This window comes from Anabrus simplex, chromosome 14 (genome assembly GCF_040414725.1).
Source record: "Anabrus simplex isolate iqAnaSimp1 chromosome 14, ASM4041472v1, whole genome shotgun sequence".
Classification (NCBI taxonomy): Eukaryota; Metazoa; Arthropoda; class Insecta; order Orthoptera; family Tettigoniidae; genus Anabrus; species Anabrus simplex.
In genome coordinates, this window is record NC_090278.1 from 59,735,301 (window position 1) to 59,754,965 (window position 19,665).

At 38.8% G+C, this 19,665-nt stretch overlaps 1 protein-coding gene across 1 annotated transcript in view; it reads right to left on the reverse strand.

The window, feature by feature from the left end:
- Window positions 1-19,665, reverse strand: part of LOC136885335 (E3 ubiquitin-protein ligase RNF169) — a 311,450-nt gene that overhangs the window by 36,233 nt on the left and 255,552 nt on the right. The window contains exon 7 of the mRNA XM_068230285.1: window positions 396-475. Within this exon, the coding sequence (XP_068086386.1) occupies window positions 396-475 (80 nt within the window). The remainder of the gene's footprint in view (window positions 1-395; window positions 476-19,665) is intronic.

Genomic DNA, 19,665 nt, shown 5'->3' on the forward strand with positions numbered 1-19,665 from the left:
GTGTTAGCCAGCATTGTAGGTGCTTGAGATGTGAAACCATTTCTATGGTGTTCCTGACCAGAGTAATGTTTTTTTCTTCACATCACAGGCAGACAGAGTACAAAAGGGCTAGGAAGCAACTGTGGCCCTAATTAAAGTACAGCCTGATGTGAATATGCGAAACAATCATCATGGCTGCTGACCGTGGGATTCGAATCCAGTAACTCCTGAATGCAAGCTCACAGCTACCTGACCCAAACCGCATGGCCAACTTACTCGGTAGGGTGTGATTTCCTACTCACTGATTACCATGAATTTTGTTTTCTTAACATTAATTTTCCAGGTCAAAGTCCCTGTTACTTTGTCAATACTGTTCGAAAGGTCTTATAAACTGTTGGAAAAACAAAAGCGCTCACCTTTGAAAGCAGACGAAGCTGGAAGGGATGCTCTCTTGCCTTGATGGAGTAGCCTTAGATGGTGGAACCGGACAACAGATCTGCAACGAGAGAAAATGTCACATAAACTCAAGTGAAAGCTTACCATATCCTTGTAACAGGTCGAGATTTAATTTAAGAGACTCTGACATCAAAATATCTGACTTAATCTCTACTGGTACCACTGCATGCAAGTCAAAGTTGAAGACCAGGTGACCGAGTTAGTAGAAATAAGAATCTATATACTTGACCATATTAATGGCTTATAGCAGTCCGTATTGACTACTTACAGTGACAACCTTACTCCACTGAAAAAAATGGAGATATTGAGTTCACCTTGTCAGTGCTATCATGAGTTATTATTTTCATGTCCATATTGATAGTATAACAGTCCCAATCGTAAATTGGGATTTTCCAACTAATCAATACTTAATTCAATTGTTAGTGTATGTATTTATAATAAACTTATATAAAAGAAGTCTTTCGCCATCAGTATTAGACATTAAGTCCAATGCACATAATCTTTAAGTGGAAAAAGATCCCATGTATTACCAAAATATAAGAACAGTGCAAATGAACTTTGAAAATAGAATTCTAGACATGAAAACTTTATATTTTTAGTTTGTTACAATAAAATGTTATTATCAGCATTAGAACTGTACTTAGAATAAGTGATGTTTTAATATTTATGTATTTGCTGTTTTACTAATTAATGTTCTTCAGCAGCTCAAGATGATCGCTTATGAGATCGAACCCTGTACTGTGATAATGTATTTTTAACCAAAATGCACCTGTAAAGGGACTGGTACGTGCTCTGTGTTACAGGGTAAATATCCATAAACGCACTGGTCTGCAGCCGTAACCCCATTAGAGTATTGGAAAAGCGGTGAAGAAAGGAAGAAAAACAACAATGGCTGAGGGCTTACTCGATCTAACACGGCTCCTATTTATCTTTTTTCTTTTTCTTACTTTTCTTTCCTTCTTCTGCTTTAGGAAAATCAGTGGAGAAAGAAATGGAGCAGTTGCTGAGGGCCTAATTGATCAAATATGGTTCATTCTTTTTCTTCTTTCCTTCTTATTTTCTTCTTTTTCTTCCCCTTCTCTCCTTCTCCAGATGCTGACGCTTGCTAAATCAAATATGACCTATTCTTCTTCTTCTTTAGGAAAAGCAGTGGAAAAACAGAAAAAGAAAGCTGCTGAGGGCTTTTCTCCTTATTTATTCTTCTTTAGGAAAAGAATAGGATAAAGAAAGGAAAAGAAGAGTTGTTGAGGGCTAACTCGATCAAATATGGCTTCTTCTTGATGATCAAGTCATTGGAATTTGTGAACTATTAGTTTGCTGAAGATGAGAATGATCTTTTCTCAAAACATGTACAATTAAATTACATATTTAAATAGTTTTTTAATAATATTGAGAAGGCAGTAAGATTGTCACTATTAGCAGAAATAAACAGGGGCATCAGGCAAGGCTGCATACTTTTTCCTACTCTATTCAATATTTACTCTGAGGAGATATTCGTAGCAGAAGCTTTGGTTGGTCTACATGTGGGAATCTGAATCAAAGGGGAGTACCTAAACAACCTACGATACGCGGAAGACATGGTCCTGCTAGCCACCAACCTGAGGGATATCCAACTATTGGTGGACTGAGTGAGAACTGCAAGCGAAGATTCCAGATTAGAACTAAATACTAAGAATACCAAGTTTGTGGTGATAGGCCGCACAGAAGGAGCAGGCGTGCGCTGATGGAAGGAAGCGAAGACAGACTAGAAATCACCAGATCGACCATGATTAAAATGGGACCCTTGTGGTGCTCACAAGATCTGACCCTATCAATCAATCTGCGCATCATCAAGTATTATGTCTACCCTGCTTTGTTGTACGGAGTAGAGGAGTGTGCATTAACACAAGCAACTGAGAGGAGAACAGATGCATTCAGAAGGCTGCTTAAAATATTTTGGATGGATCAGGTGACCAACATCGCAGTCCTGCAGTGGATCAGCCACGATTTGATGGAAATCATGAAGAAAATGAAACTAGAATATTTTGGAAATGTCGTGCACAACGAGGAGAAATCAAAGTTTATCATTTTCAAGTTCTGTATTGATGACAATATAATTATTGTACATAAGTGAGGTAATCCACCTAATAAATACAATATAAAATTAGTAGTTCAATAAATTCAATAAAATTGATCTACAATAATTACGAGGAGAAATATTGAATATTCCATCTCATCATGCAAGGCAATATGCTTGCGAAAAGAGGTTGTGGATGCCATCGGATCTCCCTGAAAGATAAGAATTTCATTTTTAATCTGTATTGAACTGAGATTACAATTAAATTAATAATATATTATGGTTCCACCTATTCAATACAATAACACTTAGTAATGCAAGGTTACATCACAAGTCGATCACAAACGGTACCGGTTTTGACCCAAGATCTTGTTCAGAACATGGATCAGAACAATATGACCTTCAAATTGATCTCTTTGCCACCTCAAGAACTACTCGAGCATTCATCTAGAAGATACCTTCGCTTGTCAACTGTGATTCTCAATTGTTCTAATACTGTACTCCATTTCACTTATTTCTCTTCACAATGGTGTTTAATTTCAACTTTTCTGCATAACAAGACAATTAGCTATTTGCATCTTAATATATCAAACATACGATTATAAGATTTAACATCGAGCTATTCATTCATCTTCACATCAAGATTTTAAAGACATTTAAAACCTAGTGCTTTATACTCAAGTGTTATATAGCTCCACACGAACTGTCGTCTTGAAAAAATCTTTACCGGTATATCTTCTACATCACTTGTTATTCATCTGTGCATTCCTTTTATCTTGTATCTTTTTGAACGATTGGCTCATGGTGACCCAGATCTGGGGTCGAAACCGGTACCGTTTGTGATCGACTTGTGATGTAACTTTGCATTACTAAGTGTTATTGTATTGAACTGGTGGAACCATAATATATTATTAATTTAATTGTAATCGGATCTCCTGGCTGAAAATTGTCTGTCGATCATTTGAACAGACATCTGCTGAGCAGTTTCGAAGATCTATGAACAAAACTACAACAGGCCTCATGATTGCCAATCCGGACCAGATAAGGCACAAGAAGAAGATGTCAAGGTCATCAGCTTCACAACAGAAGACGGAAGAAAAGCTGTTCTGGATTCTTGTGGATTGACACTGGTAACCCATGACTAGGGGCTGAACAGGAACAAGAGTTGTTAACCACCATTGTTTAAAGGAGAACAACACAGTTCATTAATAATTTAGCCTATGGCATTACAGATATTGCTAACAATATAAAGAAAGAAAAACAAAAGGTAATAAAATTCTCCTCCGTAGATAAGTAGTGGTGTGGTGATTATTGTTTTAAGAGGAAGTACAACTGAGCAACCATCCTCCATATAATAATAATTAGAGGGAAAAATGGAAGGGATCTGACACCCCGAAATATGAAGGTATCAGCCAAAGAAAGACAAGGGCCACGAAGGGCATGAAAGTGAAAAACTCCCTAGGCCTCGAAACCTAATACCGTCAGGGTCGGAAAAGAACAAGAGTTGATCAAGGGAGGTCGGATAGGATAGATGAAAGTGAGGAGCCTGGCACAAGTGGAATTAATGCAAGGACTCTTACGACAGGCAAGGGATACCGTGGGTGTTGTTCTACCGAATCCACACACAGAGGGGTCACGATAGACGGGGTCAATTATTATTATTATTATTATTATTATTCTGCTTTTACCGCCTCATTGGACAACTTCAGTCAATCATATTCTGGTCTTCTTCGATAAGTTTTCTTTCCGAATTGCTCAGTAGCTTTTCATTCGTTCTGTTCTTTTCTGGCGTTCCTCATCTGTAAATACCCTTTTCATTGTATGTGATTTGTCTTTTTTTGTCTAATCTTATGTATTTCAATTTTTAAAATTTTCCCTTTTGTTTTGCAAACCATCCAGACGTATTTCTAGTTCATCCATATCCTCTCTAATTTCCTTAATCCACCCAACTTGTTGCTTCAGATTCCACAGTTTCTGTATAATTTTTCTTGAAAATCTGATTTCTGGCAAAACTACTTTTGAAGTCACTCAGGGAAACGGAATCGATAAAATTCTAAAAGCTAGAATATGCATAAATAAAAATTATCAAAACGATTTATTATTATTATTATTATTATTATTATTATTATTATTATTATCATTATGCGCTTGGCCCTCTTAAGGAGCACGAAGAACCAATAATTAGCATTAGTTTTCTTGATATTCTCCTCTTTCCAAAATTTCTACATCCTCTTGCTATGGATCTGCCGTCTTTTCTTGTGTGTGTTCTTGAGTTTCAAATTTCTTACCGTCGGTTCCCACGCTGTGAACTTGTGCGAGTTAATTTAATGTCTACATGTAATTCGCGTAGTTACCAGTAGGTCATTATTGATTTCTGTGAGATTCTTTTGGGTGTCTTGTAGCCGGCGTACTTAGGTTTGTTGCCTTCCATTGATGATGAGAAAGATTTTCTTGGCTCATCCATTCGTACCATATGTCCACAGAATTCCATACGTCTTTTCCGTGAGAGTAAAGTCAATCGTTTCATCTTCAACCTTGGGTCCGAATATTTTCCTCAGTATCTGCCTTTCATTTTTCGATGTCTTTGATGTTGATGGTTACTGAGGAAGTCGCGAAGTGTGCTTCTGGGTAGTAAAGGAGTTTGACTTTGGTTGAAAGCGATTTCTTGTTTTAGATATTCCGGGTGATTTGTGCTGTGTTGACTTTTCTGCGCGGATTTTGTTGGGTATTCTTTCGTTGCAAGTGTTTTCGATAATTTCCCCCCCCCCCCCCCAAGTACTTGAAGTGATTAATCGAGTCGTATGCCTAATGGATGTCTTCGAAAATGACCACTGTACGCTTCGACTGGCGGTGACGGTGCTAGGGCATCATCTTCAGGTTCCAGATCTGTTCTGCGCACTACTCGATTACTTGACTGGAGAAATGGAAAAATCTCCAAAGAAAAGCTGGTCGATTTGTTCTGGACGATTTCCGACGAAAGAGTAGCGTTACGAAAATGTTGCAGAGTTTAGGCTGGGAAGACTTGGGAGAAACGAGACGAGCTGCTCGACTAGGTGCTATGTTTCGAGCTGTCAGTGGAAAGATGGCGTGGAATGACATTAGTAGACGAATAAGTTTGAGTGGTGTTTTACAAAGTAGGAAAAATCACAATATGAAGATAAAGTTGGAATTCAAGAGGATAAACTGGGGAAAAAATATTCGTTTATAGGAAGGGGAGTTAGGGACTTGAATAATTTACCAAGGGAGATGTTCAATAAATTTCCAAATTTATTGCGATTATTTAAGAAAAGACTAAGTAAACAGCAGACAGAGAATCTGCCACTTAGACGACTGCCCTACAATCAGATCAGTGGTGACTGACGTTTGTTGTAGAAACTGTCATTTCAAAGCGACACCGTGTACTTCATCTATACAGAATGTACCAAAACTCGAGGGCAAAAATTTAGGAATGCATTCCTGACATATAGAGGGGAAAAAAAAAAAGTTTATTACAACATGAGTCCGGAGACGTATACTTACAGATTTACTCAAACTTTTGTACATTTACACTGTAACGGCAGCTGAAACACTTTGAGCATGTATCAGAGGAAATGTTCAAAGTGACGACCTTCAGCTTGAATACAAGCCTCCGCTCGTCGTCGCATGGAGTTACGCACGCGATCAAAATTGCCTGGTGTAGTGCGTACTGCCTGAGAAGTTGTCACAATGCGCTCACATAAAGTTGCTTCATCAGGAACAGGAGTCGCATACACGAGAGACTTAACGTGTCCCCTCAGGTAAAAGTCCACGGGGTTCAAGTCAGGAGAGCGTGGTGGTGCCCAAGCAATCGGTCCTCCTCAACCTATCCAGCTCTCAGGAAAATGAGTATTCAGGTACTTGCGGGCAGCAAACTGAAATGTGCGGGAGCACGATCATGCATGAAAAACATTTGTCGACGGGATGCAAGTGGCATGTCTTCCAAGTAATCAGGAATGCAGTACACAAGAAATTCGTGTAGTTCCGTCCAGTAAGCCTATTCGGAAGAACGCAGGGTCCCAACAAGGAATCACCAACAATGCCTGCCCAGATGTTAATGGCGAACCTCTGTTGATGAGACGATTGGATGATTGCATGAGGACATGTAAATTATTACTAAAATTAATTTGTGTTACAAAGTTTGAATAAATCTGTAAGTATACGTTTCCGGACCGATGTTGTCATAACTTTTTTTTTTTTTTCCTTCTCTATGTGAGGAATCCATTCCTAAACTTTTGCCGTCGAGTTTTGGTACACACTGTATAATATAAAATAGTTTTGTCGGTACATTGCTCAGAATTTAAAAATGGCATTTCTGTATCGGTCGTATTTCTTAATTTTCCGTCATTTCTGTCTGTCTGTATGTATGTACGCGCATCACGAGAAAATGGCTGAAGAGAATTTAATGAAAACTGGAAGGTAAAGTCAGGAAATGAGCCCCTACAATCTAGGCTATAAATAATTGCATTCGCGGTGAGGGAAATGCTAGTTTAGGCGAAGGTCTAAAATTTGATTCTCAAATATTTGTGGTCCTATCGATAAATAACACATAACCTAAGTTATATAGAATTAAATTTGCGATCATTTATGTCATACATTTTTACTTTACCGGCTATGATAATAGAGATATTCATGAATTTTGATTTTAATTGCCAAGTCCATATCAACGCTGAGCGACGAGAAAATGGGTGAACAGAATTTAATAAAAATCGGTATGTAAATACAATGTAGAGTTCCGTAACGAAGTGCGGGTACATCAGCTAGTTTTTTTGATAAGGCCCGCTTAGTTTATGTAGGGCAAAAAAATGCCCAAATTTGGGACATACCCCTGTAAAATACCCCCACTAGTTCGAAACAGTGAAATATATCAAAATCCAAAGCATCCCTTGCATGATTCGGGATTTCAAACTGTATCCTTTACAAATTTCAACACAATCGGTCCCGTAGTTTTCGAGCCTATCTGGAACAGACAGACAGACAGACACCATCTCATAGGGAATAAAATTATTACAGCACTTATCCTTTAGCAACGTGCGATAGCAGAAAGCAGAAATAGCCTTCTCCTCCTCTTTCTCTCGCTGTTCCGTGCATGGCACAGCAGCCTGTTGCTAGTTGATACTGAAACTATTGCTGATAATCAGGACAATGGATTGGAAACATTAACATTCGATAGTGAACTTCACGTCACTCGTCGACACATGGTGGTACCGAGAAACACTGCAAAACAGGAACTGAAACAACACACAATATACCATAGTCTTATCGATAAATACTACATAACCAAAGTTCTATAGAATTACATTTCCGATCATTTATGTCTTACATATTTTTACCATACCGGCTATGATAACAGAGATATTCATGAATTTCGATTTTTGTTGCTAAGTCCATATCAGCGCCGAAACACGAGAAAATGGGTGAATAGAATTTAATGAAAATCGGAATGTAAAGCCAGGGAATAAGATTATATATAATTTTATTAACGTTGGATGAAATGGCAGTTTAGGAGAAGGCACCTAAAATTTCATTTTTAAATACGTATAATATTAGTCCTATCGAAAAATGCCACACAACAAAAGTTATAGACAAATCGATTTTCGATCACTTATGTCTTATACAGTTTTGCCGTATCGACTGTGATAATAGAATTCATGACGTTAGACTTGGGTTGTTTAGTCCATACCAACGCCGAGCATTGGTAACATGGAAATACTGTTCAATCAGTGGCGTGCACTGAACCCCATCTACCCCAGCCCTGCTGGGGTAAAGAACTTTGTATTAACATTTTTTAATTATTCATTAGAACGCTTTTTATAATGTTTAAAAAATTGCGAATATCTAAGCCAAGCCAAGTACAGCTGTCTCGACAATACGCTCGCACTACCGCAGTTCAGCTTCTCCAGCAAGCTGGGTTTACTTGCCAGCGTGATAGAGAGCTACCCCCAGCTTGGGTAACGCATGCACTTGAAGCTTCCTCGAGGAGGAGCTGTGGCCCCTCCCCCGACAGCAATTTACGGCGACAGGCCAGCTAGCTTAGGTAAGGGGTGTTAGTTTTAATACTTGACACTGAAGTCCTCAGCGCCACACACTACAGAATGCAAGAAAGATATCAACATGTTAACAGTATAGCCACTCGCACATCGTCTTGCTAATAAAAAAAAGAGCTAGTATATGAAATCAATTGCAATATAGAAGAATATATTTTAGGCTTGGGTTTCGGCATGTACACAGGTTTATTTTCGAGCAATTCATTGATGTCACGTGTAGAGTATATGTTCCGATAGACTCAGAAAAATATTTAGGTTGCTCAGCATGAACACAGAGTTAAGCGCGAATGGTTGTCTGTGATGGTGGTATACAGTGATTTTTCGTAGTGTTCCTCTTGGATTATAGGCGAATATTTCGCGAGTTCTGTGGCATTCTTCATGAATATATCGTGTGTTATACGTCGTGACAAATATTTTTCCTCGTTTGTCGTTGATGCGCGTACACTCAGTTTCCATCTTCCTTGTGCCCTCTTTCTTCCCACACTCATATGTCATTCTACCTATCCCATGACTTGTTTATTTCTTTCCATATTTATTTATTTATCGTGTCAGAAGTACAAAGTAAGAGAGACAAAAATTAAACCAAAAAATTTTAAATATTGGTTGACCAAAAATTGGCCATTACTTAATATGAATCACTAGGATCCTTTTCTCATTATATAATGGTAAAGTCCCCAATGCCTTTAGCGGATTGTAGTATTTAATCCCCTAAAATGTAGGTCAACAGGAAATTGCACACTGAGAGCAAATAGATAATACGGAAATAGGCAATATCTATTGCATGTTACACTCACATTAAATATGTTAAAAACTAGGAGGCGCCCGCGTTTATTAATTCAACCGCGTTAGATTTTTCTAAACCGTATAATCAAATGCAAAAGAAAAACGATATTCATTAACATACATTGTTTTCTATTATTTTAATATTTCACCCCCTTTCCACCCCCGTAGGAGTATCTTACCCTACAGTTTCTTTTTTCCAAACAGTAAGTCATATCATGTTTGGTTGAGAGCTATGCTGGAATATCCATTATCTCGGTCATTTTGGACATTCCTTTCATTCTATCTCTTATTTTTGTCAAAATTTAGCCAAATCGATCGCTTCTCACCAATTCGAACCCATACTTCTGCATTATTATTATTATTATTATTATTATTATTATTATTATTATTATTATTATTATTATTATTATTATTATCTAATCAGTCAATTATGCTCCACGGTAAGTTCCATTATACATTCAGGTAATTATTCAATTTTCGATTGATCCACGATCTCCCGAATGTAAGCTTGCAGCTGCACACCCTTCACTGCACGGCCAACTCGCTAGCTGGGGTAAAATTTACAAAGACACACAATTTAGTATGGAACTGTGTCTTTTAACCTTGTTGTTTGCGGGTTTTTTTTTCACAATTGGATTTATGTTGCCCCGACAGACATAAGTCTTATAGCAACGATGAGATAATAATAATAATAATAATAATAATAATAATAATAATAATAATAATAAAATTCTCAGACGGTTAAGGCGCTGGCCTTCTAACCCCAACTTGGCAGGTTCGATCCTGACTCAGTCCGGTTGTATTTGAAGGTGCTCAAATACGACAGCCCCGTGTCGGTAGATTTACTGGCACGTAAAAGAACTCCTGCGGGACTAAATTCCGGTACCTCGGCGTCTCCGAAGACCTTAAAAAGTAGTTAGTGGGACGTAAAACAAATAACATTATTATTATTATTAATAATAAAATTATTAGAAGCTGATTATAGTCCTCTGAGAATGAGAACAAAATCTAAGGGGATCACGATCGACTGTCTAGCGTTTGTTGATGACATCGCCATTCTTTCAAACGGTGTAGAAATTGCTAGGATGCAAATCGACCTTCTAAAAGAAATCGCTGAACAAACTGGCTTGCAGATACCTTTTGAAAAAACCGAAGTAATGACTAACATCAAAGATGCCCAGAAAATAACCAGACGATATACGGGAAGATGAACCGAGTAGAAAAATTTAAGTTTCTGGGTGAGATCATAATGAAAAATGGACTGGACAAAGAAGCACTTAAGGAACGAGTACACAAACTTGAAATAGCCTATCAAACGACGCGCTCAATGTACAAGAAAAAATGCCTGTCCAAAAATACTAAACTATATCATTATGAAACTGTTCTGAAGCTAGTAATTACATATGCAGCCCAAAACCCTATCCCTAAATGCTAATAAAGAACTCCTCGAAGAACTGGAGAAAAAAGAGTGCAAAATCATCAGATCATGAGATCCAATTACAAGAATGGCACCCATTATAAAAAATCCAACAAAGAAGTATACAGTAAATCAGAGAAAATTACAGAAACAATCCGCAAGAGACGACCACGATATTACGGTCATCTCAAACGAATGGACGAAAACAGGCTGACTAAACAGATCTTTCACTTTTTTTACTCCAAAACCCACAATGCCCTGGTTTATGAACACCAAAGAAGACCTCCAAATGATGCATTTAAAACCCGAAGTCGCTTGCAATAGAGATCTCTTCCGCAAAAAGGTACTGACGAATGGGCTAAGTCGAGACAAGGAACCGAAAAGAAGACAAGGTACCACCTGCACAGAGGAACGCAAGCTGGCCACTCACAGAGAATGAGGGAATTCTGGGCTCAAAAGAAAGCGAAGCAAATTGTCAAATGTAATAAGACTTACCGTGGTCCTAGATGGCCCCAACTTACGTCCCACTACTTTTACGGTTTTCGGAAACGCCGATGTGCCGGAATTTAGTCCCGCAGGAGTTCTTTTCCGTGCCAGTAAATCTACCGACATGAGGCTGACGTATTCGACCACCTTCAAATACCAACGGACTGAGCCAGAAGGCCAGCACCTCAACCGTCTGAGCCACTCAGCCCGACGCAATGAGATAAGCAAGGGCTAGGAGTGGGAAGGAAGGCCTTAATTAAGGTACAGCCCTAGCATTTGCCCGCTGTGAAAATGGGAAATTACGGAAAACCACCTTCACAACTGCTGACAGTGTTGTTCGAACCCACTCTCTCCCGAATGCAAGCTTATACCTGAGCGCCGCTAACCACACTGCCAACTTTCTCCTTAATTGAAGTCTCCCTAGACCTTGAATGGTCTAAAACTTTTCGGGTGGGAAAAGAGCACGACTTGACCAATGTCTGATAGGATAAATGAAATTGAAGAACCCGGCACCAAGAAAGTGGAAGGAAAGGGCCCTGTGTAGTGCCAACCCCGCTCTCAAGTTAAGAACCCCCGGGACTCTGTGAATTGTACAGCTAAGAGCAAGGGATAGAGTTGTTACGCCTTTGTTTCCAGGATTTTTTTCTAGTGGCTTTACGTTGCACCGACACACATAGGACTTATGGCGACGACGGGATAGGAAAGGCCTAGGAGTTGGAAGGAAGCGGCCGTGGCCTTAATTAAGGTACAGCCCCGGTGTGAAAATGGTAAACCATCTTACCCACTATCTCCCGAATGGAAGCTCACAGCTGCGCGCCCTTAAATGCACGGCCAACTCGCTAGGTAGGCTAAAATTTACCAAGACAGAAAATTTAATAAGGAATTATGTCTTTTAACCTTGCTCTTTGATATTAATTCATTCTATATCCTACATTAACTTTGACACTGGGTCATCATGTTGCTCGCTTTAGCTACACACAAAGCGTCAGCCGGGACTTTCTACCCCTGCGAGCGACATCCTCTCCCTTCACCAACCTGTTGCTGGGTCTGGGAGAGATAACTGCCTCAACAGGTGCTTGCGCTCTCCCCTCTATCACTGTCAAATAATGACGAGTCTGAAGGAAACAGAGTTCAATAACAAACGCGTATTTTCCAGATCTGGTAACTCAGAAATCGGGACGTACCTCTTCAAGTATAACAAACCTCAAAGCTGCTACACCAATTACTCATTATCATTAACCAATACGCTTAAAAAAATGACAAACACAAATAGCAGAACCTAAAAATCGTAAAGACTAAAATATGAATAATGTGCATACCGGAAGTTAAAGATAATGAAATATTTATTATTATTATTATTATTATTATTATTATTATTATTATTATTATTATTATTATTATTATTACGTAGGTCGAGTCATAAGTCATGGCAACTATTTGTTTTCTCGCGAACAGGAGACAACACGGAAAATCTAAGATATGCATTTGGAAACGTACGGTATGTACTTGCGTATGATGCCACTAGATGGTGTATGTAAACAACAGTGTGGGTCTAAGCATGCCCCCAAGTTCAGTGTGTGTGAGAGCGTCACAAAACGTTGAATCGCATTATTGGAGTCGATGAAACATGGGCACGTGCTTATGAACCAGAACTGAAGAGACAGTCAAGTGAATGGCGTCGTCAGGGGTCACCACGGAGACACAAGGTTCGACAAAATCAGTCGCCCAACAAGAATCCTGGCATACGATGTTCAAGGTGTTCTTGTGGGTCATCCAGTGCGTGAGGGGCACACTGTCAATGCAGTTTATTACACTTCCTTTTTGTTGTACCAATTGCGTCGTGCAGTGCGAACCAAACGTCCAGATATTTTGGACAACGCCATAATCCTACACGAAAACGCGACAACTCACACGACAGCCATCGTTAAGCGTCGCTTACAACGGTGGGGATGGGAGATTCTTCAACACCCGCCTTATTCGCCTGATCTGAGCCCATGTGACTATGATCTAATCCCCAAAGTCAAAAAGCCGTTACGTGTACAACGGTTTGCTAACAAAGAGGACATCGTAACAGCATTTCGGAGAGAGGTATCACACGTTAGCGATACACATGCAGCGAATGGTATTCAGCGCCTGCCCCACCGCTGGCAACGCACAGTGGAAACCATGGGTGATTATTTCGAAGGTCTGTAACCAGTGGAGACCTGTCCTTTGTACGTAGTCTTGTGTATTTGCTGTCTATACCATAATAAAACAATGTTTACCACTGGCCTGGGTTCTGTCACTTTCCTACGAGAATCTCCTGAAGTCAGAGTCTTCAGGCACTATGCATCAGTACTTTCCCTATATTTCCAAATGTATATCTTAGATTTTCCGTGTTGTCTGCTGTTCGCGAGAAAAGAAATAGTTGCCATGACTTATGACTCGACTTTCGTATTCGTACTTGCCACCACCTGAGGCCGAGTTAGATTCCCAGCTCTGCCTCGAAATTTAAACAATGGTAAGAGGATTGGAACGGGGTCCACTCAGCCTAGGGAGGTCAATTGAGTAGAGGGAGGTTCTATTCCCGCCTCAGCCATCCTTGAAGTGGTTTTCCGCGGTTTCCCACTTCTCCTCCAGGCAAATGCCTGGACGGTACCTAACTTCAGGCCACGGCCGCATCCTTCCCTCTTCCTTGTCTATCCCTTCCAATCTTCCCATCCCCCATAAGGCCCCTGTTCAGCATAGCAGGTGAGGCCGCCTGGGCAAGGTACTGGTCATTCTCCCCAGTTGTATCCTCCCAACCCAAAGTCTCACGCTCCAAGACACTACCCTTGTGGCAGTAGAGGTGAGATCCCTGGCTGAGTACGAGGGAAAAACCAACCCTACAGGGTAATCCGACTAAGAAAGAAAGAAAGAAAGGATTTTATTTTGGAATTTGGTTTACGTCGCACCGTATTCGAAACGTCGGAAAACTACGGAATGTACAAGAGCAATGTTCAATCCGGGTATTTAAATGGTTGTTTCAATAGCCTGGTTTCATCTATTCTTGATGTATGGCAGAAAGAAGGCAATTCTCATTTTTCTCAATGTGTCTATTATTGACTCACTTTCCTCGTGTACCACTGCATTAGGCAACAATCTCCATTGTCCATCTCCCTGGTGATTTTTATTAATGATTGTTCTGATATTTCTTCTGTCAACCTTTTGTTTATTATATATATATCCAATACAGTAAATAAATCGATGGTGGCCGCATGGAAGTTTTAACAACAACAACAATTATAATTATAATAATAAGAAGAAAAATGTTATTGGTTTTACGTCCCAATAACTACTTTTACTGTTTTCGGTGACGCCGAGGTGCCGGAAGTTTGTCCCAGAAGAGTTCTTTCACGTGCCGGTAAATATACAGACGCGAGGCTCGAGTTGCTCAAACACCACCGGACACTGAGCCAGGATCGAACCTGCCTACTTGGGAGCCAAAGTCCAGCGCTCTACCGTCTGAGCTACTCAGCCGGGCGAACATTTTTAAGGTTTTGTACATCTGACTGTATTTTTTGAATAATAATAATAATAATAATAATAATAATAATAATAATAATAATAATAATAATAATAATAATAATAATAGCCAGAAGGTGCCGGGAAGCGAATCCGTCATGTCACGGCGCTGACACGGAAAGGCATACCCTTACAACGTACCTCAGAATCTGAGGAACAACTTGAAGGATCGAGAAAAGTGTATTCATGCAGTTATAAATAAGATCGTGCAAATATTTCACTCTAGCTTATAGATGAACATTTCTACAACGATATTAGGAAATAATCAAAAGATACTAGAGAACTGATGATAACTCCACAAAAGGAACTGCGATGGTGAAAAACATGAAGCAAAGTGGTAAATAATGTGAAATATCTTCAGTTTTTAACAGTAAAATGATTGCATTGGACGAACGCCGGCCCCGCGGTGTAGGGGTAGCGTGCCCGCCTCTTTCTCGCAGGCCCCGGGTTCGATTGCCGGCCAGGTCAGGGATTTTTAACCTGCATCTGAGGGCTGGTTCGAGGTCCACTCAGCCTACAAGATTACAATGGAGGAGCTATCTGACGGTGAGATAGCGGCCCCCGTCTAGAAAGCCAAGAATAACGGCCGAGAGGATCCGCCGTGCTGACCACATGACACCTCGTAATCTGCAGGCCTTCGGGCTGAGCAGCGGTCGCTTGGTACGCCACGGCCCTTCGGAGCTGTTGCGCCATGGGGTTTGCCTTGGTTTTTTAATTTTTATTGGACGAACACGAGAAGGGACTCTGACATAAGATTGCTTCCATAATTCGACAATTCAGAGCGTAGCATTTGTTCAGATTTTACAAAAGCAAGTTAAAAATTCCCTGTATGCCAAAAATCACCCCGGAGACTTACGACTGTTAATTTTGCCTAGAAGATTATTTCTCACATACACAATCTGTTAATTCGTTATAATATAAAATCTGAAAAATGCTAATTACGACAGTATTGCTCTGAAGTTCGGGAAATAATTGCTTCCCTCCAAAACAGAGCGTGTTTTTCTTAACCCTGGGCATTTATTTTTTTAAATACTAGGCATTCGGAGATATGTTTGCCCTAAAAATTGTGAAATAATTTACATGACCTCTTACTACATGTTACTATTTCGTGTGTCCATTACACCAGTGTATTTCTTAGCAATACTTACGAGATTATTTTCTAGCATTGGACATCTCGCAATGGCCGGCAATGGATTACAATGTGATATCACAAGAAGTGATACACAACAATCTTTGCGAGCAACGTTATAAAAACGGGGATTAAAAGAGAAAGAACATTACAAGAGTTATAACAAACATGCTATTTCAGTGGCTAGGTGACAACTACAAACAGAGAAGCAAAATTCCAGTAGCCAACGAAGAGGGAAGAGGCTGAGGGGAATTTACCATGTCGACCGAATGGAAATGTCCAGTTTTCCTAGCTTTCGTTAAAAAAAAAATACATGAATGGCAGTAACTTCCCCAATATTAATGTTCTAGCAGAACAAGAAAGGCACTGCAAAACTGAAAAAAGTTTCTCGTACATCTTCATTACAAACCATTATTCCTTTCAGCGTTCAGTCTGCAAGCCTCTGTGGATTAACAAACCGGCGCCGCAATCCTCAATTTGTAACTAGTTCTGTGACTATTATCATATAATTTCAGAAGTATAGATCACTTTTCCGGCGCTCACAAGTAACCGATCGTGACAAATGAGCATTCAAAAGAAAGAGAATAGACATTAGCAGTGACGAATTGCACTCTCATTTCATAAATATCGATAATTTCTTTTAAAATGAGTTTTAAAAAATTGTACGAAGTGTGCGATTTGCAAATACTGTTGCTGTAGGAAAATACGAGCCACCATTGCTGTGCACTTCATATTTTGGCCGCTGGGACGCCTGTTTTATGTCATTATAATACGCTGTAATTATCAGTTACGAAAAGAATGATAGTGGACCAAAAAATACTTCCGGAACATTCGTCAGTATAATAATGCATTTGCTTCCGTTCAAGTGGATACAATAAATGTTAAACAATCAAAGATTACATGATGTGGTAAGCAGGATTGTCCAATATTGTACTAATTTATGTATTCCTTACTTCACCAGAAGTTCCCCAGGGAGCTACTCCACCATATATTTTATGAACATGCGAGATTTCTCACACAGGTCCCCTAGTTATTAATAATGTATTTCTCTTACGATTGGTTTTACTGGAAAATTGCTCATGAGAAACTGTATTTAGAATATTATTTTCAAACGTTTATTGTTCTGCTGTACCTTTTCCCGATACAATGAAAAATAAGGGAAATATAAGGGGGCGGGAGGCTGTCAAGAGAAATATTAAATTCAAGAGTTGATATCTAAATCTATGGAGAAATGTTATGGAAATCATTCCGGCAACGTTTTAAAGTATTCCATTTTCACGCTCTTCATGGCCCTTGTCTTTCTTTGGCTGATAACTTCATTTTCTCGAAGAGGAGTTGGACCCCCTCCATTCCCCCCCTCAGATTAGTATTAACAGAGGATGGTTGCGAAGTTGCATTTCCTCTTGAAATAATAATCACCATCACGACCTCTTGTGAACCTAATATCATCGGCGTCGAAAGGGAACAAGAGCTGACCAAGGGACGTCGGAGATGAAGGATGAAAGTGAGGAGTCTGACATACGTAAGAGGAAGTAATGTCAGACTCACCTAGGCGGTGCTGGTTAAGAATCCAAAATTAAAGGGCCCCTTTTAGGACAGAGGTTGTATACCATGGGTGTATTCTATCACCCCCACCACCAGGTGGATCCTGATAATTGTGTTTTCTTTAATTTTATATTCAAGTTGGCAGGGAGAAATGCGAGCAACATGTTATTTCAACTTTTGTGTTTTCATACGGCCAGAGTGTAATTATACAGCGCCCATCCAGAATCAAAACCTGGAAACATGACGAGATTGAACCAATATAAAGATATTTCAAAGTCTCAGTCCTGTATAAAATGCACCATAAATAACCGACAAAAATGCAATCATGCACGTGCTAAGGAAGGATGCAACAGGTAGTCAGAATTAAAATAATGGCAAGGGTTGCAAAAGAAGAAATTGCATTTGTATACAATTATTACGGCTCCAATTTCCATGACCTAAAAACTCTGCAAATATAGAAGCACAATTATGCCCTAAAAAATTAAATAAATGACATAAAAGCTTGGAAATATGACGCAAAAGAAATGAAATACTGTCCAAAATTTTCTGTGAGGACCAGCATCAAACTGGTCAGATCTGAAACATTATTTCGTTCTCTCTAATTTAACAACTTACTGCTCGCGAAAATTTCAAACAAATACAAACCACTTTTGTATTATTGGCACAAAAAATGTGAATAATGGCTTTTATACAAATTTTCGGCCAAATATGACTACTACTACTACTACTACTACTACTACTACTACTACTACTACTACTACTACTACGACCTCAGCTATCGAATGGAATAATTTTGATTTAATGCCACCAAGGCATTTTCAACGTTCCATTTCTATCCTAGCAGATCTCTGTTGGCCGATCTACGACTGAGTATCAATGCGGGGGCTCGGGAGTAAATAATGGTAAGGGAGACGGCATGATTGCAATCACAAAACTTGTCAGCGTTGTTGATTCTCTTGTGGTTGCTATTAAACTGCAATCAGTGACATCGACTTGGGGGAGGGGAGCAGACGTTTTCTGCCCCCCCCCCCCCGCGCCTCCCAAAGAAAAATGATCGTAGGGGGAGCAAAGGGGTAGAGTGCCAGAGATTGGTAGTCTTCGGAGGTTACTAAGGCGTTAAATCTGGTGGTAGAGCATTTCACATTTCGTATCATGAAATGAACACAATACAGTAATATATTTATTCAGAAAATATATTTATGAAGCAAGTACTACTTTTTTTAAAATAATTGTGATTATTTCTGATAGATTCATATATAAAACTTTCCTTCAAAATATTTATTTATGAATCAAGTTCTATATTTCTATTTACTTGTGAATATTATTGAAAACTTCGTACATAGGACTCGTTCAAAAATGTATTTGAAAAACAAGCTGCATTATTGTTCTATTTTTTTCTCCTGTTTGTTGTGAATATTGTTATCATATAGGAATGTTTGCATTAATAGTTGTCCCTCACTTCACCATAAATTTACTAATTTATTTATCTATTTATTTAACGGGGACCTATACCACTGAACATAGAAAAATGGGGTGTATTAAACTTTTTCCCCGTAGGACTGGAAACAAATACCAAAGGGAAACACACTATTCCTTAATAATGTGCCTATATATTTAGAAATAATATAAACTATTATATACCGTATAGTCAATTATTCAAAATGGCGGTGTATTTTGCCGTTTCCCTGATAATTTCTAAACATATATTTTGCTACGATTCGTTTTTATTATGATTAGTTATAGCTACAACGTGTATTAGCATCAACAGAAATATATCAAATATATAAATATTTTTGTGAAGTTCTTTCCAAGTAGTCAATTTTTTCATTAATTTTCATTTGAATATATATTTTTTAAACTTAACCAATAATTCTAGTATTCTTTTCCTTCTCCTCTATGAAATATACGTGCACTGATAATTTCATCTTAATATCTTAAAATCTTTCATCAGAGTTATCAGGGAAACGAGCAACAAACTGACTGATAAAGGGCAGTGCTGCCAACTAATATTTTCAAGATCCGCTAAATAATACAAAAATTCCGCTAAAATTCCGCCAAGAAATCCGATCTCAAATAATAATAATAATAATAATAATAATAATAATAATAATAATAATAATAATAATAATAATAATAATAATAATAATAATAATAATAACAATAATAGAAGTAAATGTCTGCACTCACCTGATCTGCGAGTTTCCCTGCG